At 43.8% G+C, this 24,374-nt stretch overlaps 1 protein-coding gene across 2 annotated transcripts in view; it reads left to right on the top strand.

The window, feature by feature from the left end:
* Positions 1-24,374, top strand: part of LOC137571518 (transmembrane 4 L6 family member 4-like) — a 36,951-nt gene that overhangs the window by 1,484 nt on the left and 11,093 nt on the right. Inside the window, exons 1-3 of one of the 2 annotated variants that reach the window (XM_068280743.1) lie at positions 7,883-8,151; positions 17,389-17,478; positions 22,628-22,773. In XM_068280743.1, coding sequence (XP_068136844.1) covers positions 7,978-8,151; positions 17,389-17,478; positions 22,628-22,773 — 410 coding nt within the window. In that variant the 5' untranslated portion in view covers positions 7,883-7,977. Of the gene's footprint in view, positions 1-7,882; positions 8,152-17,388; positions 17,479-22,627; positions 22,774-24,374 lie in introns of those variants that run through there. The other variant, XM_068280744.1, reaches the window with a different exon arrangement.

The following is a 24,374-nucleotide window of genomic DNA, read 5'->3' as shown; positions in this document are numbered from 1 at the left end:
CTAGACATGATTGGAGAGTTCAGGCTAGACATGATTTGTGATGTGCTCCTCCCCACTGCTGAATTCCTCCTCAGAGCCTGCTGCTATCAATACAGAAGGTGTGTTGGTTACCTCAGCAACAGCAATTCCCCTCACACACTGCACTGTCTGAGAGACTCCTCCTAGCTCCTCCTATTTTACAACCCTTTTAGAAGGAATCTGCACTGTTTAGTGATATCTTAGGCTGTCTGAGACATTTCTGCACGGATTACTAAAAACCTACTAATATTTTTTCTCAGACACTCTTGATAAATGTCCCCTACAGTGGGAACCTGCGCATGGACTCGGAAACTTACAATATACAAACTTGGTTTATTGCCCGTAAAACAATGGGTTGTGTGTATTGTTTCACGTGCAATAAACCAAGTTTGAATATTGTACGTTTCTGAGCCCAGGCGCAGGTTCCAACTGTGGGTGCAGGGATAAAATTCTGTCCCGATTAACTCCCTGGATTGTTATTGTGTGTGTGATGCCACATTGTGCTTTATCCACTGCTTTTCCCATTCCCCCACACGACCTGTAGCACCCCTTCATGTACCTCTTATGTATTCCATGTGCATGTGTACATCTCTGTGCGCAGCATGTACAGACACAACCCTGGTGGAAGACTGGGAGGGTGATCACAGGGGGATAGGCAAGGTCACAGCAGCACTACAGGACAGCACTGGCACACAAAGATAAAAAGGCATTTTTAGCCATGCAAAATTGTATTTAGCCTTTTTTTTTTGTATTCTAAATGTTGTGTTTTTACCTTATGCGGTGTCAGATGGAAACTAAGGCACAACAAAATGGGAAACTGTCTATACTCTATAGGAAGTATGGCCCAGACTCAGACTGCCATGTGTCCAAAAGTGTACAAGTGCTCTATTGGTGGTCTGGCCAGAAAAGGATGGAAGCAGGAAATTGGGGCGCCCCGCTAGTGGCAGAAGAATGGGCCCATTCAAATATTAGTAACAGGTGAAAATTTCCACTTGTTACCAGTATTTGAATGGTCCCCTATGGCAACCCCTGGAAGTTAGCTATTTTTGTGGGGTTTTGTCTTTCCGAGAATTGTTGTTGGCGGGACGGTTAAGGTTAGCCTTGGGGGTAGGAGGGCTAACATAAGTCATGGGGGGGGGGGGCGCAGGTGGTTAAGGCTAGCTGTATGGTGTGGGTGTTAAGGATAGCCGTGGGGGGGAGGGTAAAGGTTAGGCATCGGTAAAAGGAGGGTTCAGTGTGAGAATAGGCCTAGGTTTAGATGTAGTAAAATATCCGTAGATTTACTGATATTCTGTTATCAACTTTTCTGGGCATCCAAATATTGGCACCAATTTTTGATGTATGCAAAAGGATACCCTAAAAGTAACCAAAAGAGGGAGAAAGGAGCTGTCTACCCAGGGACGGATTTACCATAAGGCACTGTAGGCATGTCCCTACAGGCGCCTGAAGATGGAAAGGCGGCTCACTCCTCTCCCCAAATGACTCCCTCCCACTTTACCTATGCAGAGTTCTGAGGGAAGTGTAAATGAGAGGTTAATCACCCGGGTCTCTGCATTCCACTGACCAGATCTGCCTTCAGTCGGGGGGCACCTCTAGCTACCTAATACTTGGGGGCACCTCTAGCTACTTAAAGGGAACCTTAACTGAACGGGGGGTAAAGAGTTTCACTTACCTGGGGCTATTACCAGCCCCCTGCAGCAGTCCTGTGCCCTCGGAGCACAGGACTGCTGCAGGGGGCTACGCGTGCAGAATGCGGCAACGCGTATTTTTTGACGCGTTGCGGTCCGCAACAGCGCTAATTGCAGTAGGGAATGCGTCCAATAATGTGCATGGCGGTCGGCCGATTGGTGAGTCGTCAAAAACAAAACTAAGTGACAGCGGGGGACCGGAGGATTCCAGAGCGGCTCCGAGAGCACAGGACTGCTGCAGGGGGCTGGTAATAGCCCCAGGTAAGTGAAACTCTTTACCCCTCGTTCAGTTAAGGTTCCCTTTAATTCCGAGGATAGCTTTGGCTACCTAACAGGGCCGGATTTCTGGCAAGGCCACATAGGCCATGGCCTAGGGCACCAGAAGTTTAGGGGCGGCTCAGTGAGGGGACGGAAAGCTGTTCTATGCAGTCATCCCTATCTACAAGAACAGCTTTAACCTTTGAACTCTCTGTCCTGTACTTGTGCTGTCCCTGCAAGACCTGTAAGCTCTATCCTGCAGGTACACATCAGCCTAACTATCATAGTGACGCAATGGGTCCATCATTAATGAGATGGCAAGCATAACATAACATTTCAAAACATAACTTATAGTCTATACACGTATTACTAAAATAGCTATTGTCTGTGACACCAATGATGGAAAGTAAGGCGAATTCTCATTGGGGCACACAGAGATAACAACCATACAAATGGTATAGTTGGCCTTGGGCGGTAAAAAGTACAAATCCGGCCCTGCTACCTAATGCTAAGGAGCACCTGAAGCTATCTATGATGGTCAAGGGAAGTAAGGTAGAAGTGGCAGCTGGGCCAGTCAGCACATTTGTGGTGCAGATTGGTGGAAGTTTGTAGTTTTATGGAGGGCGAAGTCTAGGGTGCAAGGACAGCTGTGCCTATAGGCTCCTGCGATGCAAATCCAGGCTTATTATGTGTCTCCTGATAGTAGATTTTAAAGGGATACTTAAGCCTAAGAAAAAAAATCAGTTTTACTCACCTGGGACTTTTGCCAGCCCCCTGCAGCTGTCCCGTGCCCTCGCAGTCACTCTCAGATCCTCCTGTCCCCCGTCACCAGCTACTCTTGTTTTTGGCCGACAGGCTCACTACACCTGCGCAGTTTCCTTCTACGCGCTCCCGTTAGCCTTGCAAGCCTGTCGGCAAAATGAAAGTAGCTGGCGGCGGAGGAGAGGAGGATCCGAGAGTGACTGTGAGGGCACGGGACAGCTGCAGGGGGCTGCCAAAAGCCTCAGGTGAGTTAAAACTGATTTTTTTTTTCTTAGGCTTAAAGTGAACCTCCGGACTACTCAGCTGAACTGAAAAGGCTTGGTGTTTCTTTAACAGTTTCACAGCATCAGAACTTTGTTTTTCTTACTAAAGCATCATTTTTAGCTGCATTTTTAACTAAGCTCCACCCATCAAAGAAAAAAAAGCCCGGGCTTTTTTTCCCTGATGCTGTGCAGAGCATTATGGGATTTCCTATGTTGTTATTCACGGTGCCTAGCAACTAGGAGAGGTGTTCAGGACACAGGACAGTTGAAACTGTGTCTCATGCTCCCTGTCACCTCCTTTCAACCAAAAAGATGGCTGCCATCATGAAATCAAACATTTGCCTGTTCTTTTAAAACAGGGTGGGTAAGAGATTATATTACCTATCTATTTTAATTAACATAACTAATGTAACTTAATGACAGTATATTTGTTTAGGCTTGAGTAACAAAGTTTAGTAAAATTTGGTATTGTAATGAATGTACTTACTCCCTCTTTTGATGACTGACTTTGGTGATCTTATATCTCTGTATAGTACAGCATGTCCCATAGTTTGCAGCTCAACTTTTTTTCTAATTTTGATTCATACCCTAAGGCCTCTTTCACACCAAGACGTTGCGTTTTAGGGGACGTTAAGGTCGCATAACGTGCCCCTAACGCAACGCCTGGTGGTGTTGAAGTTGGACGTCAGATTGAGCCGCGTCATGCGGCTCTCAAAGCAGCCTCCAGGATAGTGATGGGAAGTCCGGATCTTTTTAAGGATTCGGATCATTCGAATCGGATCATTGAAAAGATTCGGATTTTTGAACCGAATCATTTGAATCACTACTTTACTAGGGAAGCAGACTGGGTGAAATGACTAACAGGACAGGACGTTCCCTGCACTGTACATTCTGTATGTTCCTGTTTCTTCCAGACAGACTTCCACTGTGAACCGAATCTTTCATTGTGATGATCCGGATAATTCGACTCACAAAAAAGATCCGGATCAAATGAACGATTCGTTCATGATCTGGACAACACTATGAGTCCCACCACGATTCACCACAGTGCAGTGAATATTAATTAGCCATGTGGCTAGTCACTGAGCATGTGCAAACAATCTAACGCAGCTCTATAGTGGTATAACGTACAGCATGATGCACTTTCATTTAACGTGCAGCGTTATACCCTAACACAACGTGTGCTCTGGGAACAGCACATTGATTTTACAGTGCTGTGAGTTAGGCTGCGTTACTGGCTGCTGTAACGTGGGACTTTAACGTCCCACTGTGAAACCAGCCTCAAAGCAATTAGGTGACTTTCAGGTGAACATTAAAAAAACTATTATGTATATTCTATTACTGCAAGCAGTGCATTGTTTCAGTAATTGCCAGGTGCCAGATGGTCGGCATAAGATAAATAATTGATCCCTAAAGTAAATCTCATGACTTCACTAGTAATGATTCTCAGTAGTGTACCTTGGGTAGGTAAGAAGCAGGTGACTGGTACTATCTGCTTCCCACACATCACATGTAGCAAATCCTGCTTCAAGATTCACCCACTTGTCATTCTATAGTGCATAGTTATCTGTACTCCTTGTAAAATTATCTCTATTATCTGCAGCCTCTAGTTAAGTACAACTAGAAACCTGATAAGTTTTAGAAGATATGCCCTGCTGCACCTAGTTACAAAGTTTGCCCTCATTTGACACACCCACTTTATTAGTTTGTGCACTCTAGGCAAATATCTGAATTTTCAAAGCGGACCTAAACTCTTGCACAGGAGTCAAGGAAAACAGAAGGAAATCCACCCTGTGTCCACCCTGTGTGTGTTTATAGAGAACAGCCTGTCTAATTCTCCCTTCTCAGCCAGTAATGAACTAGTGTAATTTGAGCTGTCAGCTGTCTACCGACTCTGCCGAATTTTTAGCTAAAATGTAAACACAGGAGGTGAACCCTTTCTGTGCTCCCAGGATACCAGAAGTTACCACTCCGCAGAATCCCAGTAGGAGTTCTATAAGCTGTAACAAGCAAATGTTGTTTCTTTAAAAGTTATTATGCTGTTGCTTATATTTTAGAGCAGAGAGGAAGTTCTGAGTTCAGGTCCACTATAACTTGTTTACGTCGCGTCATGCCAATGGGCGTGATCGCGGAGGAAGCCCTAGGATCGCATGTCCGCTTGAATGATGGAGCTCTAGGAGATGAATCGCTGCTAGGAGACTGTTAGACGGCGAAAACGCTGTCTGTTTACTGTGTACAGCGCTGCGATCTACGGCAGCGCTGTACTGGGGACAGCTGTGTGACACGGCTGTCCCCTCTGGAGGCAGGGAAGGGATCCGCTGTCATAGGCTGAAGCCTATGACAGGTGATTGCGCTGATTGGCTGGCGGGTGGGGGGGGGAGAGGAAGGGGGGGTTTAAAAAATAATAAAATAGATAGTAATATATATTGCAAAAATAAGCACATAAATATTTGTAAATAATAAATAAATGAGGGAGCGATCACAGCCCACCAAAAGAAAGCTGTGTTGGTGGGCAGAAAAAAAGGGGGGGGGGGGAAATCACTTGTGTGCTGAGTTGTGAGGCCTTGCAGCAAGGCCTTAAAGCTGCAGTGACCTAATTAGTAAAAAATGGCCTGGTCATTAGGGGGGGTTTAAGCCCGTGGTCCTTAAGTGGTTAAACACTCTTTTGAACACAGTTTAATTAAAAGATATTTAAATCATTCATCATTTACATTTTGTAATGCACTGAATATGTTAAATATACCTAGCTGTGAATTTTAAGTGTAGAAAAGTAAGCACACCCCAACATTTAAACATCCTCCTCTTCCTCCTCCTTCGCTTAGTCTACTCCGATTCTTCATGACCTTATGAACCTTTGTATGCTAGATGTGTCTGTCATTTATACTTACTGTACTTCAAATACCTAAAGTCATATTCTGGAGCAGCAGATCAGGTGCAAAGGATTAGCAGATCAGGTCACTTTGGCGCAGAGATCGACTGGCATATCAATCCCTGAGGAGGTCCAACAGTCCGAAACGGGCTGTCTGCATGTGGGGCAGTGATGAGCTCTGGATCCAATCTGGATGAAATCCGAATGGGTTTTATTCGGATTTTATCCGGATAATTAGTACAGCTGAGCGTGTGTGTCGCGGGGGGTTTAAACTTACCCAGAAGCCGTCTTCTTTAACCCGTCCCACGGCGCGTCCCACGCTGCGCTCCAAGCCATGTCACGTGACTACTACGCTTCCTCCGTCAAACCTTAAGGAGGAAGTGTTTGTAGTCACGTGATGCGACTTGAAACGCATCGTGGGACCCGCCGAGGGACGGGTTAAAGAAGTGGGCTTCTGGGTAAGTTTAAACACCCCCCCGACACACACGCTAAGGTGCACTAATTATCCGGATGAAATCCAAATAAAACCCATTCGTATTTCATCTGGTGCTCATCACTGATGTGGGGTTGATGTGGCTTCTGTAAATTTTATAAGCTACAGGCTTGCTATACACCAGCGGTTCTGGATGTAAGCCTGGCTCCAGGTTCATAAAGAGATAATTTGCATATTCAGTAGTGATGCATTGTGGGAGACCACAGTCGCACACTTAAAGTTAAATTATTGCAAATATCTTCTGTTTTAAGAAAACAATCTGTACTTCCTATCCTTCCAAACTGATTACACTGTGCAGTGTGGAGACCTGGGGAGGGCAGCAGTGGCTATACAAACAACTTCTACAGTGGCTACTTTAAAGGTGGCCATACACTGGTCGATGTGCCATTAGATCGACCAGCTGACAGATCCCTATCTGATCGAATCTGATCAGATAGGGATCGTATGGCTGCCTTTACTGCAAACAGATTGTGAATCGATTTCAGCCTGAAACCGATCACAATCTGTTCAGCTGCTCCTGCCGCCTGTCCCCCCCCCGTATACATTACCTGAGGCTGGCTCCCGGGCGTCTTCTCCGCACTGCACCGCACTGCTGTTCTTGCTCCATCCCGGCGCTTCCTGTGTTACTCCGTGACCAGGAAGTTCAAATAGAGCGCCCTCTATTTCAACTTCCTGGTCACCGGAGTGACACAGGAAGTATAAGCGTACACTGGGAGATGCGGAAATGCGGTGCAGCGAGGAGAAGAGGACCCCGGAGCCAGCTTCAGGTAATGTATACATGCTCGGATCGGGCCCGAATCGTACGCCGCAAGCGACGCGCTCCTACCGCCGGGCGATCGAGGGTAATTTCCCGCACGGCGCGATCGACGGTCCGATCCGATTTCGGGAGGGAATCGGATCGGCGGGTGCGTTTGGCGCAAGCGATTGGCAGCAGATCCGATCCCAGGATCGGATCTGCTGTCGAAACGGCCGTGAATCGAGCCAGTGTATGGCCTGCTTAAGGGAAGCAGGCACTGAGGGTCTTACTGGGGGAGGGGAATGTAGGACCAGAGAAATAAAACTTGTCAGACCATAATCAGACGTTCTCACCTCAACCATCATTATTGAGTTACCAGCTCTGAGTGTTTGTGGGCCTGGAGCTTTATACAGGAAAGTAAAAAGACTTCAAATTGCCATTGAAAACTCATTCAAGTCTATCTCAGGATTACATGAAACAGAGGATTGCCATAACAGTATTCCTGTTGTTTTTATACATGGAATTTCCTCTGGAAGTTTTCAATATTTACAGAACGATGAGGAGTTTGCAGTTTGATGATTACAACACAAATACCATTGTGCGGGTTTGGAGGAAGCACTATGGATTCACCTTGTAGGAAGAAGAAAGAAATGAGTGTTCTGGGTGGTTGAGTAGAATATTAACAGGGGTTATTAGTTGTCATGACAAATTATTGCTGGGCATTATCTCATAAGGTTTATCCGCTCCCCAGAGGACATATAAATTGCCAGGATGCCATAAAACGACAGACAGTAGCACACATCAAGTGTGTAACGTTGCACTGGACTGTCTATCGCAAAAGTGAACATCGATTATTTCTTCTAAAGAACAGTTACCTGCAGTGCTCAAAGATGTGCATGGGAAAATGTGCAAAATGCCTTGGGATTACCTTAATTCCATTGGCTATCCTATGTCTGCTGGCCAATATCTTATTATTTTTCCCAGCTGGAAAAGTCGCAGAAAAAACAGAATATATATCAGATGAAGTCTTTTATCTTGGCGGACTCTTGGGATCTGGAGTTTTGGTGAGTAATTCCCAATATAATTCTACATTTTTACCACAATGTCCAGAATATATTATCACAATGGGGTAAAAGAGAAAAGTATATGAAACCCCCTAAGTAGGACTACAAAATGCAGTGAACCGATTAGAGACCATTGAGATTGTGAACCTGATGTTTTAAGGACTAAAGATCATTGAAGAACATACATGATCCCTGCAAACTTGGCCTGGACTGCTATAACTGCTATAACCACTTACTAGAGGGTGGAAAGAGTTTGCAAGTCTCCTGGTTGTTATTGGACCATAGTGAGGATTGCTGAGAGGCTGGTGAATTAGCTGTGTGTTGTGCTTACATGTGCAAACACCTGCATAGTTTTAGTCATATCTGGACCTACCTGAAGGCATTACATGGCAGTCAGGTGTTTTGGCTGGTACTTGCTTACTCTGCAGACCATAGTGAAGTTATCTTTTTTCACTTTCAATTGCAGAGTGCTAAAAGCTGAACGTTTATCTCCTAGGAGAAAACTTGTGAATTGAATAAGGGCCACAATGTTTTTCTTTTCTTCTTTTTTTTTTTTTTTTTTTTTTTATAAGAATGGAGAACAATTAAAAGGCAAATGATCCAGGAAACCTAAACTGTTTTTAGTTCTGCCATTTTGTGACAAAAATGTGCAACCCTTTCTTGTGTTATATGATAAGGTTAGAAATTTGGCAGCTGAGCATCAGCATTCAAGCACAAAAATGTGGTGAGAACTTGTTATCAATAAATACTGATTCAATATACAGTAAGTTCTTCTTATGGCAGCATGCTAAGAATTCAAGACATCGGCCTCCATGATCTGTAGTTACACCCTTGTATGGGCTCAACATAGCACAACCACAATTACGGCGTTTTGAAGTATCCTCATTCATCAGGGCACGGAGGACTCACTGAAATGTTTTGCTGTGTAATTTTGGCTGTAGTATGTCTGTATTTATTTTGCCAACGAGCAAATAAAGGGGGATACGCCATTCGCTAAACTCACGCTCCTCTGTCATTTTCACGTTTGGAGGCAGAACTTATTGGGTGTCGTGTGCATCTTCATATATCTCTTAAATACTTCAGTTGCAGTGATGACAGAAATGCAAATATTCTTTCCGCATTCATTTTTGCAAAAATAATGTAAAATTTGACATTTTTCACACATTTTTTGCGCTATGGCTTTTGTGCTTTTTTTTTTATTAATTTTTGTGGTAAAAATTATTGATTTTTCTTGTTTTCTGGTAATTTTCTCATCAGAAAGAAAAATCTGCTTCCTTTGACCATATTATAAAATACAATGTATTTATGCAAATATTTTCTCAAAATCGAAAATAGCATTTTTGATGTGAACATTACTTTGGCGAAAATTCGCAAGCAACACTGCTCAATTGTGACCTGTGGAGAGACTATTTTGCATTTCCAGACACACCCACTTTTTACTCAGGTGGTCAATTTGTTTACTTAGACAAGGAAGGATTTCTTTCCCTGAAAAGTGTACACTTTCTTTAATTCTTTACTTTAGTCTTAACAAGGGACCCACAGTCCAAAGTCCCTGCCATAATCTGGAGATATGAAAGCCACCAGTATGTTTTGAGGTTTTGGGAGAAGACTAGAGCATCTGGGGGAAATTCTCTCAAACATGAAAGATCAGATTTTTCAAAAATTTACTTGGCATAAAAATTAAGATATGTGCCATTTTACTGAGCGCTGCGTGAATATTTCTTACAATGTTTACCAGTCTGACATCAGCTGAAAGAAAATGTTTAGCTCTTCCCTGTTCATAATGTTATACTTGAGAACTTTTCTTGCATGTGTGATTTACATCTTGATATGCTTTAGACCCAGGCATTCTTTTGGTAATTCCAGAGCCCACCTATTTGGTTAGCTATCCCTTTATGAAATTGTTTGAGATCATTGTTATGTTGCAAGGTCGCACATTATCCTTAAGCACTCTCTGGTAGGATGAAGAATTCATGGTGGATTCTATGTAGGCCCATGCCCTGTCTCCAATTAGCTGTTATTCCACCACCTTACTTTACAGTTGGTGTTCATGGTTTAGTCTTTCCCTGAGTTTCTTCCTGGACAGCACAAATAACATGTTGACCTAATTTATGTAGCCTCTTTCTGACAGTAAATTCATGCCCTTCAAATATTAGCTGCTTGATCTTCATCATATTCCAGTTATATAAGAAAAAGGAGGTGGGGGGACCTCATTTCATAGATTTATGGACTGATTTTTTTTTTTTTTTTTGCTTTCTTGGCTCCTGTTGCATGCAACAGGAGTCCCGGGTAAGCAAGGCTATTAGCCCCATGCACGGAAAAAGCGTGAGTGCCCTAAAGCACCCCCACAAAACGTGCATGAGTAGCCCCAGGCCCCACAAAACAGCAGGGCCCTTCCGGTGTTCCCCGAAGGGAGCCTTCCCTCTTTGCCATCGGCTCAAGGGGTAGCATCCTCCAACACCCGAGGGGTTGGAGGATCCTGGAGTCCTCCGACACCCGAAGGATTGGAGGACCCCCGACGTGCCCAGTGGTTACCCAAAGGGCCTGGCCATGTGGCAGCCGTGTCCACATGGTCCGGGTGGCTCCCCCGAGAGGGAGCCGGGTGGGAACCGAAGTCCCCAGGGGACAAGTCCCTGGTGCCAGCAAGCTGGCCCCGACCTTGCGGCCGGAGTTATAAAAATTCCACACTCTCCCTAGCCAAAAGGCCGGGAGCTGCGTTAGTCGGCTATGCATATGGGCAGTACAGACCAAAGCACCCTACTTCCGCCTGGGATCTGCCACATCCCAGGATTTTTCAGGTGCACCTAGTCTCTAAATCCATGATTTTTAAGTAAACCCATGTCATAATATCATATGGAGACCTGCAATACCCACCAAACAGAATAATGTGAAATTATTGTGGAGAGCCATGCAAAAATAGAGCAAAACTGAATGAAAAATAATTATCCGAAAAATGACTGAAAAGTCCAAATCTATTTTCTATAAAGATGCTGTGTAGTTATCATCGATACACAAGTTGGCACCATCCAGGTTGCATACGTGTTGAAATGCACATGCCTATCGCAGGGCACCACCTTTCAGCAATAATGAGATGCGCATGCTTCATGCCAATAAGGCATTCAGCCAATGTCTGAATGTCAATAACCAGCACCTCCTGTACTCTCTGTCACCAGTGGGGCAAGCCAAGCTTCGCCACCTTGTGGTCACAAGCAGCAAAGCACTACTTTTCCCTATGCAGGCTACTTCTCTTGCATGTCTCTTGCCAGTTCCCTGCAGCTGTTTTGTGATGTCACATGACAGCTAATTGGAAATAGAGCGGACATATAAGGGTGGATCACCAAAAAGCGTTTACACTGGAATAATTAACAGTAATTTGTTGTGATCTGCTTCCCTCTGTGGCTCTGCACTGCAGTATGGCGTTTGAATAGCATTTGCTATGGGTGTACTAGGGAACTGTTACACTACTTATGGGGGAAGCAAATGGCTTTACTTGCTATGAAGCGAAAATAAATAGCTAAATGTCTCATGGTGGGGAATAAATGAGGTATATTTGTTATGAGGGTAGAGGGAGGAAAAAAAAACATATGAGGAGGAAGGATGAAACAGCTATGGCTGTTATGTTGTCAACAGGGCTGGCAAATGATTATTGTGTATTTATAGCTCTCTGACATCTTCTGGCGTATTTTACCTAGTGTATAGTCATGTGACTAACTGGCCCTCAGAGGAGTGCATGCTTTAATCTCTACCATGCTCAGTCATGTTCTGAGGTGTATGTCATAGTCTAAAGGCCCGTGGCTGGCAATTTTTTGGGGGGAGTGACGAACAATCGTTTCCACAGCTTCGCAATTTGGGTACAGGCTGGCGATCATGCGAATGATGTTCGTGAGACACACGGCAATAACAAATGTCATGGCAGATCTTTAATATCCTTGACGACTCCACGCAAAGTACCGTGATCGCTTGACTTCCTGTTTGCGCCCATTGTGTGCCATCGCGTGTACCCGCCGGCTGGTAGATGAATATTGGAACGCTCGTCAGGGGGACGTCGCTGGATCCATCATCCTCCAACGGGTGGTGAGTATTTAGCTTAAAGGACTTACGAGCCCAGGCTTAAAAAAAAAAGATCAGTACCTGTAAATTTTTTTGTACCATAGAGGACGTCATCGGCACTTTTTATGCCTGGGCTCGTAAGCCCTTTAAGAGCATTTTGGGGGGTGACCTATTTATCTATTTGTGTATTTTTTTTAGGATTTGGGAGGAAACCCAGACAAACACAGGGAGAATGTACAACTCCATGCAGATAGAACCTAAAGGCTCATACGCACGTCCGTTTTTTGCGAACGATGGGTCGTTTGAAGGACCCGTCGTTCAGTCGACCCGTCGTTCGCAAAAAATGGACGTGTGTATGAGCCTTAAGAGCTGCAAGGCAACAATGCTATCCACTATGCCACCAGCTAATTGTTTTTCAAGTAAATAATTACAATGTTACATTTCAGGTTTACTTTTCATTTATTATCTTCCTTATCTTTATATACAGAGCAATATTAAATTATGCAAAGGCGGCGCAGTAATAAGACAAGCTGCTCAAAGTTCTCAGGGCCGGTCCACAAGGCCCCCTGAAGTAAATAGTCAAATAAACGAAGAAGAACCGAGCGCTAAATAATAGGCAGATATGTGGCGTGTCTCAGTCCAAAACATACTGCATAATGTCTGCGCACGTGTTGGGACAAACTGTTTTCACCCAATGCATCAGCCGGAAATAATATCAGACGTCTTGCGCTCCACAATGCGATTCAGGCTCTCTATCGGCCAAGATATCCTGGATACGGGGCAAGCGAAAGACAAACCAATAGTGCAGACTGCACCTATAGTTGAAAGACTGCGCATACATATATGCACTTACTTCAAAACTTCTTGATTTAATAGCATGTAACAATACAAAATTCCCAATTCGGATTTCGGTAACCGCCTTGATCAGGGGATTTATATACAGAGCATAAAATGATAGAGCCTCATACGCTGAAAAATAATTTTTACATGGGTTGTATTACATTTTTCACACGAGTGAAGAAATTGTCACAATACACTCTATCGCAACAAAGAGAAAATCAAGATATTTCTTTGAGGTTTAAATAACACATGTTCCTTCAAGACCCTCTCTTTAGGTGGCCACTAACTGTCCAATTTCTAGCGAAAAATCGTTCGAGCGATCAGAAATTCTGATCGGACGAAAAATCGTTCACTACACCATCAACTAACCAATCATTGCTTCCTATCTATCACGACCACCAAGAAAATCCAAAATTTCGTTCGACGAAAATTCATTCGGGCGACATTTTTTTTCACTCGTTCATAATCGATTGTGTCCACCAATGGAGATTATTTACAACCAATCCGATCAGAATTTCTGATCTCTCGAACGATTTTTCGCTAGAAGTTGGACCGTTAGTGGCCAGCTTTACAATGTTTAAAGAAGGACTTTAACCTGGTATTGAACTTCATACCAATCAGTTGCCGATACCCCCTTTCCCACAAGAAATGTTTACCTTTTCCCAAACAGGTCATCAGTATGGCTGATATTGTGGCAAAACCCCTCCAACAGTGTGATGTCAGGGCCATGGCCAGGGCTGTGGAGTCGGAGTAGGAGCAATTTTGGGCACGTGGAGTCAAAGGTTTCATAAACTGAGGTTTCGGAGTTGGATTTTTTTTGTTCCAACTTCACAGCCCTGACTATGGCCATGACAGTTTTCTGTCTGTGAACCTCATTGCATTGTGGGAAATAGCGGTTGTTTCCAACTGTCAAGCAAGCATCTCCTCTCTGTGCAGAGGACTCTCAGAAACAAAATTTCAGCAGAGATCACCTGTCAGAATTAAAGATGTAAATCAGGGAGAGGAGAGATTTGACAATGGGCAAACACTGACTAAGTCATTTATAAATGATGAATATAGTGAAAAAATAAGCAATTTTATTATTATGTTATTTTCACTGCAGTTCCTCTTTAACCTCCCTAGGGGTATTGACGGTTATACACGTCAATACAAAACATGCTGTGAGCAGTATTGATATGCATACACGTTAATATTCTCCTGCTTTGACTTGACCCTTGCTTGACACATTTTGGCAAGTTACAGGAAAAAAAAAGTTATGAAAAGTTATGAAAATAAATTGTATCGCTTTTTGCATTTCCATCTGATCTAGTACATTTGATCCTGATCCTAATTTTATATTTTTTAGATGATGATCAATGTAGGAAGAGCACAGGGGGAACTTAACCACTTGCCGACGGCTACACGCCGGTAGGCGTGGCCGCGGCGGCAGCCCCAGAACCGCCTAACGCCGATTGGCGGAAAGTCCTGGGGCTTGCATTTGCAGGAGATCGCGCGCAGGATGCGCGCGCATCTCCTGCTTGGTGGGCGGAGCGGAGCTCTGCCTTCAGTCTCCGAGCGGCGATTGCCGCTCTGGAGACTGTAACGGCGAAACCGCCGCTTAATTGTATTGTACAGCGCTGCGATCTGCAGCAGCGCTGTACTGGGGACAGCCGTGTGACACGGCTGTCCCCCTGGAGGACGAGAGAGCGATCGGCTCTCATAGACTGAAGCCTATGACAGCCGATCGCCGTTATTGGCTGCCTGGGGGGTGGGAGGGATGGAGGGAATAAAATATTTAAAAAAATACACAAATTTAATAAAAAAAAAATTACATAAATATTTATATTTAAAAAAACAAACACTGCAGGGGCGATCAGACCCCACCAATAGAGAGCTATGTTGGTGGGGACAAAAGGAGGGGGGGATCATTAGTGTGCTGTGTTGTGCGGTCCTGCAGCTTGGCCTTAAAGCTGTAGTGGCCAATTTTGAACAAAATGACCTGGTCACTAGGGGGGTTTAAGCCCAGGGTCCTCAAGAGGTTAAGGGGGATCTGGATAGCAACAGAGGCTGGGCTGTATAGGCAGACCCAGCCTCTGTGTGCAGCTAGCATTGTCAGAACCCCACCTCGGGTTCTCTTTAAATTACACAACAACAAAATGTAAACCGTCTGTGATACTTATAGATATCGACTTTATCTATGTTAACTTTTGGAATAAAGATCAAATATCTGCACGTTGAAAGACATTGAGAAAGTCAAACATGGTGTGTACTTACTGTTTTTTCACCTGACTGTATATGTATTTTTTCATCAATTTTTTTTCACATGACTGTATATGTATTTTTTCTTTTCATCTTCCAATTGTCAAGGTTATGGACTGGTAGAAGAGTAAGGGCTGGTGCACATCAAGAGCGCTTATGAGTGCTTTTAAAAACGCTAGTGCTTTGAAAAGCACTTGGCTAATGTATTTGAATGGGATGGATCACACCAGAGCGATGTGATTTTCTCCCAAACGCAAACGTGGGTCCTGCATCATTTCTGGGCTTTTCTGAGGCGATTCACCTCAATGTTAAGTGGAAAATCGCTCTGAAAATAGCTAGATCAGAGTGATTTTTCCAAACATTTTTGTTACAGAAGCTGTTCTGTTACAGCTCTACTGTAACAAAAAAAATCGCTAGGCATGATTAGAAATCTCTAGGCAAATGCCTAGAATTGCTCTGAAAAATCACTTCAAGATGTGCTGAGTGTTTGCGATTACGCTAGCGGTTTTTGGTGTGCACTGGCTCTAAAAGTGGTGGATCCCTGCGTATTACACTGAAAACAGCCCCAGGTGTTGACACACTGATATAGTAAAACAACGCTAGCGCAAATAAGAAGAACATAGGTTCAGATTTGTTTCTTTTTTCTCATAAGAGAAACAGTGCTTCCTGTCCTGCTGATTGGCAGATGCAGCATTATGAAGAATGTTACCTGTATCCTGCTCTTCTGCCATGACTGACTGTTTTGGGCAAGACTAGGCATTTAGAAACCCATCCTCATCCCAGTCCTACTCATCTTAGGCTACCATTTTTTTCTGAATAACATATAAATAACATATAAAGTACTTATATCAACAACGAAGAACAGCTTATCTGTCTCTGGAAGCTGGAGCTTCTGCACTTTCTGACAGCTTACTCTCAGGACCCATTTCCACTAGCCAATAATTCATCCAGGCCCCCAAGTGCAGCAATTATTCACTCCACTTCCTGCAGCCCAGAATTTCCCCACTTCCCCTTTCCCTGTTAATTGTTGTGGCCAGGACTTTCAGACCTGTGCTTTCTTGGCATTTCCATTATCAATAATGTGTCACTTACCACTGGGTAAATTGCTGTAAATGGGAATGTCTCTGTTAGTACACACATTACTCACTGTGCTCAGTGCTGCCCGTGACTTGTGTATAAGTCGACCCCCATACCTTTATTTAGTGAGCAGAAAAACACTGAGACTAGGAAACCAGTCTTCTAATAAGCCCTTCCTAAATGGTATTGGTACTACCTAAAATATAACTTTTATTCAGTTGTAATAAAATAAAATATACAACCACCACCAAAACATAATGTGAGGGGGGTTATATAATATATTATATTTATGTCGAAACATGTCGAATTATGAGTGGTGATGTTTTTGTTTAAGGGGGTGATTGGGCGCATTATTGGGGTAATATCGCGTTAGCACAGATATATCCTACATTTCTCCATAACTCTAGATATGTGCACTGCGATGTAATTACTAGACCAATATGTGCTTAGTACCAGATGGACTATAACTAATTATTGATTATTTGATCGGTAATTGGATGACTGCCGATTAGGGCTGTTTCTCCTTACATCCTCACTATTTATACATATATAAGTGCTCTGATATATTGTTCAGGAGCAGTTTCCATAGTCCTCCGGTTAAGGGATTGTTATATCACCCCCTCACATTATATGTTTTGGTGGTGGTTGTATGGCCCGTGTATATTTTATTTTATTACAACTGAATAAAAGTTATATTTTAGGTAGGGCTTTTTAGGAGACCGGTTTCCTAGTCTCAGTGTTTTGCAGTCATATACCCAATCCTACTTTTCTTAGTGGAGTGTTTGTATACCTTTTATTTAGTGAGTCAGACCTACATTTCTAGACTTATACTCGAGTATTTACTGTACATTACATTACTGTCTGCTGAAGGACATTTGCTTTTACCCAGAAATGTACTTGACTATTATTTAGTTTTTATATAGTGCTGACATCTTCCACAGTGCTGTACAGAGTATGTAGCTTATAAGATTATCATTACACTAGATTATTTACTACTGATAAATTGATTGTGGTTCTTTTGTATGTACGTAGATGATATTTCCTGCGCTGGTATTCTTAGGCATGAAGAAAAATGACTGCTGTGGATGTTGTGGCAATGAAAGCTGTGGCAGGAGGTTTGCAGTAAGTATATACAGCTACCTTACAAATGTCAACTATTTATATTGTGTTCCAAACTGATCATTTACAGTTTTGTCTAAAGTGAATGAGAACTAATCATGAAACACTTATTTTTGAAAACCAGATCAGATAACATATGAATAGCAGGATTTGCAAATTAACCACTTCCTTACTTGGCATCTTTGGCCCCTCAAGGACCAGAGACGTTTTTTCTTCGGAACGAGCTGTGATCAGTGTGATTAGCTCACAGTGAGCTAATCACACTGTTAACAGGGGGTGGTTGGGGTTAGGCATCACCTGGGGGGATAGGCATCGCCAAGGGGGTGGTTAGGGTTAGACACCACGGGGGGGTTACGGCTAGGCACCACTGGGAGGTGGATAGGGTTAGGAAGCACTGGGAAGGGGGGGTGGTTAGGGTTAGGTACCACCAGGGGGGTGGTTAGGGTTAGGTACCACCAGGGTAGTGGTTAGGTTTAGGCACCACCAGGGGAGGGTTCTGTGGGAAAGTAGGTTTGGGTTAAGCTGTATTGTTGAATTACGTAACGATTTTTAACGTTAATATCTTTTTGTTTTTTTATCTCCCGCCTGTTTTAAAACGGTATTTATCTTTAACCAATTTTGTAAACTATGTTTATCATTTTTAAGATTTTGTTATCCATTGCCGCCAATTTGTTATTCAACCGGGCCCTTTTTTCCTGGCACCCTTTTTTCAAGCACCCCATCAATTACAGTAGGTAGTAAAAAAGCTGACACATCTGATAGATTTTGGACAAGTCAATCTCCTCATGGGGAATTCTGAAAGAACCTATACAAAGCCAGCTTTGCTACGTTCACACACTATTTTGGCAGTTGGAATGAGCAACTGCCATTCAGTAAGTTCTTCTGTAAATAAAGAACTACCTGAGAACCTACCATGAGGGGATGGGCTTGTCCAAAACATGTCAGATTTTTACTATGTCTTTCTCCAATATATCAGTACACCAAATGTTCCAGGAAAACACTCTTTATTGAGCTATCAGTATCCACAAGAAGTTAGCTGACAATTTTTACTATTGGACTGTAAGTCCCTCGGTGGGCCCCACCTCCAGGTCTCTGGTGCCCCCCCCCCCCCCTCCTCATCTGACAGAGCTCCAATCGCTGCCTGCAGCACAAAAACTCTCCTCTCAGTGCAGTAATCACTCATGCTGAGAGCAGTGGCGTAGCTAAGGAGCTGTAGGCTCCGATGCAAATTTTACAATGGGGCCCCCCAAGCACTCTATACATAACAATTGATACGATGCACCAAAACCTGCCAATGGCAACCACAGTGTCAGAGGTGCAAGAAGGGGATGGGGAACAGCTTGTTACTGATTACCTGCAAGCACTCTATACATAGCAATCCCTGCCAATGGCAACCACAGTGTCAGAGGTGCAAGAAGGGGATGCGGAACAGTCTGTTAATGATTACCACTATTCAAAGTATCTATAGAAGTGATTATTATGAGCACAGGACCAATAGAGAGGTAATACTGTAGTTGAGGGAGGGCCCTTCGGGGACCCTTTACCCTAAGGGCCCGATGCGGTCGCAACCTCTGCAACCCCTATTGCTACGCCCTTGGCTGAGAGGCTGCTGCAGGCTGACTGTGCTATGGTGGCTCCGCCCCCCCATGTGATGCTGGGCTGGGGCGGCAAAGCTCAAAGACTCCAGCGTGATGTGTATCAGTAGAAGCAGTCAGCCAAGGCCAGGGGAGTGAGGTGAGAATTGTGCTGTAATGTGGCAGCTCACACTGGAATGACCCTGCCATGAGAGCAGCCACTAGCCTGAAATAGATGCAGGGAAGCCATCCTGACACAGGGGCTGTCAGTGTTGGGTGTTCTTTGCGACTTCAAGCTGAAGCCATAGGCGCACATCACGGGTGTCACCGGGGGGGGGGGGGGGGTTGTTGGGAGGCGTTGGTGCACATCACTGGTGTCTGCGGGGGGGGGGGGGGTTATGTGTGGGCCCCAGGTTGAAATTTCTGTGGTGGGCCCCCAGTGTCCCAGTCCGGCCCTGGCTCCAAACCCCCCCCCCACACACACACACCTTCGTCTCTAGTTATCTGGCTTGCAGTCACTGCCGTGTATCCCCTTTTCTTATTTATCTCTGCTTCAAACACAAAAGGGAAATGATGGCTGAGTGAGTTGTGCGCCTTCCCCCCCCCTCCCTCCCCACACACACACACACACACACTGCACCCTGAGGCTGGAGCCTCTCTCGCCTCTGCCTCAGCTCGGCCTTGGATGCCCCGCTGTTCTGCTAATCCTGTGCCTTTAATACTTTCGGTGACTACAACTCACATTGCACAATTAGGACTTGATTCACTAAACAGTGATAACTCATATCACAATCGTTTTTGCATGCATTTTGCGCACAATCTCGAATTAAATGTAATTGCGTGAAAATTTGCGATTGTGCGTGATAATTCATGATTGCGCATGATAATTCGCAATCGTGCGAAAATGCACGCGAAAACGGCCGTGATATGAGTTATCACGGTTTAGTGAATGAAGCCCTTAGTGTGACCAGCGTTTCCTAAGTTATGCAAGCATTGTCAGTATAACGCTCTCTATACAAATAGCATAAAGTACGTTGCCCTAGTAACATAGGTCACCAATTGGTCGGAGACTGCTAACGGGGGAGCCAGCACAGGAACGACGGGACCAGGAGAAGAATGGGAAGGCTCTATAAGTCCCAGTGCCTTTCCCCTCCTTAGGTAAGTATCTGTTTTTTTATTTAGCCTTCAGACTCCCTTTAAGGCCTTGTTCACATTATAATTCGCCAGTGCTATCACACTGGCTGCTGAGCAATTTATTAAGCTTTTTTTAAAGCACTTTTCCCAGCTTTTCTAAGCGTTTTTGCTCAGCAATGATTTTTTTCACTTCCTCACCTCAGTCAGGAAGTGAACTCTTTAACCCGGGAAATGAATAAATACAATGTATCCTCTATAATAATCCCCTACTGTCGCTGCATCCAGCAGCTGTCCCTGTGTCCCTGTTATTTTGTTACTGCACACGTGCGCAGTAACGAACAGCTGGACGGGACCAGGGAGCGAGGTGGGTGGGCGGGGTGTGTGGCAGGGGGGGTGCGCATGCGCAGTGACGTGGCGGCGTTAAATAAAAAAGACCTAGAGCCCGTTTTTAAATGGGCTTAGGTCCACTAGTTTATTAACAAAAGTGCTCAGGAAATCGCTATACAAAGAACTTTTTCAAGCGCTTTGCGATTTCCCTATACCTTCCATTATTATTATTATTATTTATTGTATTTATATAGCGCCAACATATTACGCAGCGCTGCACAATAGATAAAAGGGTTAACATACAAGGTAGGACATACAGGAAACTCACAACAAAACAAGATCATGCAAATGATTTGATAATACAGTGTCATAGGTCAAAATAGAGCCTGTTCTAGTCCACAAGAGGGGTGATTGTCAGTAAAATTGCATAATCAAGCTGGAAACACTAAGGGAGATGGCCCTGCCAGAGGCTTACAATCTAAAGGGTGGGGGTGGAGACAATAGGTGTATCTGTTGAGAGGGTGTCTAACAGAACATATTATGGTGCTGGTGTAGGGGGGTATGTGAGCATGAAAGGGTGAGTCTTGAGATCTTGTGAGAAGGTATTAAGTGGGGGCGAGTCTGGTGGCTGGAGGTAGCGATTTCCAGAGAGCAGCTAATTGCGGGTGGACCTGGCATTCCAGAGGCCACAGGAAACACGGAGCGAATGCCTAGGGGTAGGATGGATCGGAATAAGGTTATGCCAAGGGGGTGTGTGGGTAGAGTTTGGGGGGGGAAGGGAGGTGCATGGGGGTTGAGGGCCAAAAGGGAGTCTAAGGGCAGAAGGGGAGAGGGTGCGGGGAAACAGAAGGGGGACAAGGAGTAGAAGGAGGTGGAGGTAGAGCATGTGGTGATGGGGGAGAGCGAGATGGGGATGAGCCAAAACGCTCAGAAAGATGGTACATGTAGCGCATTTGCGATTTAAAGAAAATCGAAATGCTTACATGTGAACACTGTCATAGGAAATCATTACACAAACGCTTTTAGGGCGATTCGCAAAATCGCCAGTGCTTAAAAAAATCAGCAAACACTCATAGGGCTTTATTCACTAAAGTGTGATAACTGCCATCACATGGAAAGCGCATGTGATCGCATGCAAACCTTTGCTTATCACGCGAAGTAACGCTGTTCGCGTGCAAACCATTGCGCACGGCAGCTCGCGTGAAAACTGCTGTGATTGTGAATCAAGCCCATAGTGTGAAAAATCCCTAAGTGTATGGAGATGTGCCAGACAGGGCTGGTTCTCCCATGAAGCAAGGTGAAACGTTTGCATCAGGTGCAGAGATTACAGGGGCAGCATATTTGTATTGTGTTTACACTTACAGCATGCAGCCAGAGTAGGAGGAGAAGCGAGAGGAGAGCGAGGTTAAGAGGTCATCATTGGGGAAAAGCAGCTTATTGTGCTGTGTAAGGAGTCTGACAGTGAGTGAGTAGGGGGGAGGCAGGAGAGCAGCACTGTTTCATTTTTACTTGCCCAGCAGAAGGGAGGAGGTGAAACTGCTGTCCTGACTGAGGAGGAATGGAGTGGCTGAGGGTGAGCAGTTTGTTTGTCACAGACTCACAGTCAGCCAGTGTGCTATTGTGTTGAGCTGCAGCATGTCATGTTAGAACATTAAATGAAGTCGAGTAAATTGTCGGGTGCTGTGCGATCATTCCAAATCGAGGGGGGAGGGGGCACATGCTTACAAGTTTGCCTCAGGCAGCAAAAAGTGTACAACTGGCTCTGGTGCCAGATTCCCAGCATGTTTTGCTAAATATTTAACATAATTCAGATAATTGTGCCAATTCACAATTTCAGTTGTTTGTTTGTTTGTTTTTTTAAATTAAAATACGTGCAGTTCAGGGGAATTGAGTTTCAAAGGTTTTTGGTGCATAAAATAGAAAACAAACTGTGAATACGCATTTTATCAGCATGGCACATAAATGAAGGGCCTGTGTATATGTCGGAAATGACTGTAGGGTTAGCATTCCCAGGTTTCCCTTATTGAGTGGCTGCAGGAGGGGGCTATTTAGGGTGGGTATTCCCCTATGGTCATGATGTACCCTTTACATATCGATTTTTGTTTTTTCTCTTTCAGAGTTTCTCTTCCATCATCTTTGCCGCTATAGGATTTGTTGGCGCTGGCTATTGTTTTATTATTTCTGCAGTCGCAATAAATAAAGGACCAAAGTGCTTAGTGAATAAAGATGGTGAAAACGTTTGGGACTATGCTTTTGATAATGGGTAGGTCTTTACTGTTTTCCTGCACTGTTTTGTGTTTGAATCTCCACACAGTGATATAATAAGAATACAAAAGCAAATTTGTGAAAGTATTAAACTAGAAGTGTACATTTCCTCGGAAACCAGCACTGTCAATAGGTACTTCCCCAATCTGGGTGAAAATGCAAACTTACCTTTTTAATTGCATCATACTACCTTTTTCTTGCAGTGTGTTAAAGCTGGTGTTATTTTTTTTTTTTTTTTTGCTTTCTGTGTTTGTAAGTATGCTCAGAGCACGAAGTGGCCAGACTTCGGGTTCTGGCCATAACATATACAACAACCAATTGGGGAACTACACACCAGTGTCTACCCTGAACAAATACAGGAAAACACGTGTGTATAGTCATACAAACAATACAAATCTTATATAATCGTAACCATATAATACAGTATAATATGTAAATATCGCACAGACATCAATTAATTTGAGTAATTATCAGACATCAGTTATTAATTGATGTCTGTTTCGTTATTTAAATATATTATGTAGTTAAGATTATATAAGATTTGTATTGTTTGTGAGACTATATACATGTTTTCTTTAATTGGAATTCACGGGTGGTGTACCTGTTGGATACTGGTCACCGGCTGGCCAGATACTCACCAGTTCTATACCCAAGGTTTGAAGCTCTACTTACAATGTGGAGTTGTCTTTGTCTTGTTACATGCTGTCCGTGCAGTGACAGCATTACAATAGTAGCTTAGATTAACTTCCAGGAGACATTACACATGCCATGCTTAGGTGAATACCCCACTTGCTACTCTGCATCTTCAAACAGAAACCTAAAGGGTTAAACAGCTGAAGGGCCGTAGGGGAAACCTCTTTTCTTCTGGAGAAATATATATAATACCTGCGCCTTTACATATCAATTATGCAATTTGGAGTTAATAAAATGTAAATTTATTCAAAATACACCAGTAGTCTTAAAAGTTAATCTCAATAAATCCCACACATAAATTCATACCTATTCAATAAATGCACTAATCAATACTGGCCAGTATCAAAGAACTTGCTGTGCACTGCAGTGCTAAAATATGAAAAAATGACTAAAAAATGCCTAAAAAATGCCTAGAAAATGACTGAAGTCTCTTCCCTTGCTGACATACAGCTTCTTCTGAGAGTAATCAGTTTGGTATTATATAGTTCGCTGACATGCAACTTCTTCTAAAAATGATCAGTTGTTCCAATGGTAGGGTTAAGGAAGATGAAAGATGAAAAAATGACTAAAAAATGCCTAGAAAATGACTAAAAAATGCCTAAAAATGCCTAGAAAATGACTGAAGTTCCTTCCCTTGCTGACATACAGCTTCTTCTGAGAATAATCAGTTTGGTATTATATAGTTCGCTGACATGCAACTTCTTCTAAAAATGATCAGTTGTTCCAATGGTAGGGTTAAGGCTTTTGATAGCCCACACACTCACGGTTCCGTTGCTTAGCTTGGATACTTCCTTTAGTGTTCGTCCACTCAAGTCTGTAGCAGTTTTCTAGACTGGGGAGGAGTGGGTCAGGCTGCGTTCCCAGCAACTAACGATCGTTGTTACACAGGTCCCGGCCGGAGACCCG

This window comes from Hyperolius riggenbachi, chromosome 4 (assembly GCF_040937935.1).
Source record: "Hyperolius riggenbachi isolate aHypRig1 chromosome 4, aHypRig1.pri, whole genome shotgun sequence".
NCBI classification, from domain to species: Eukaryota; Metazoa; Chordata; class Amphibia; order Anura; family Hyperoliidae; genus Hyperolius; species Hyperolius riggenbachi.
This window is presented reverse-complemented; position numbering and strand designations above follow the sequence as displayed.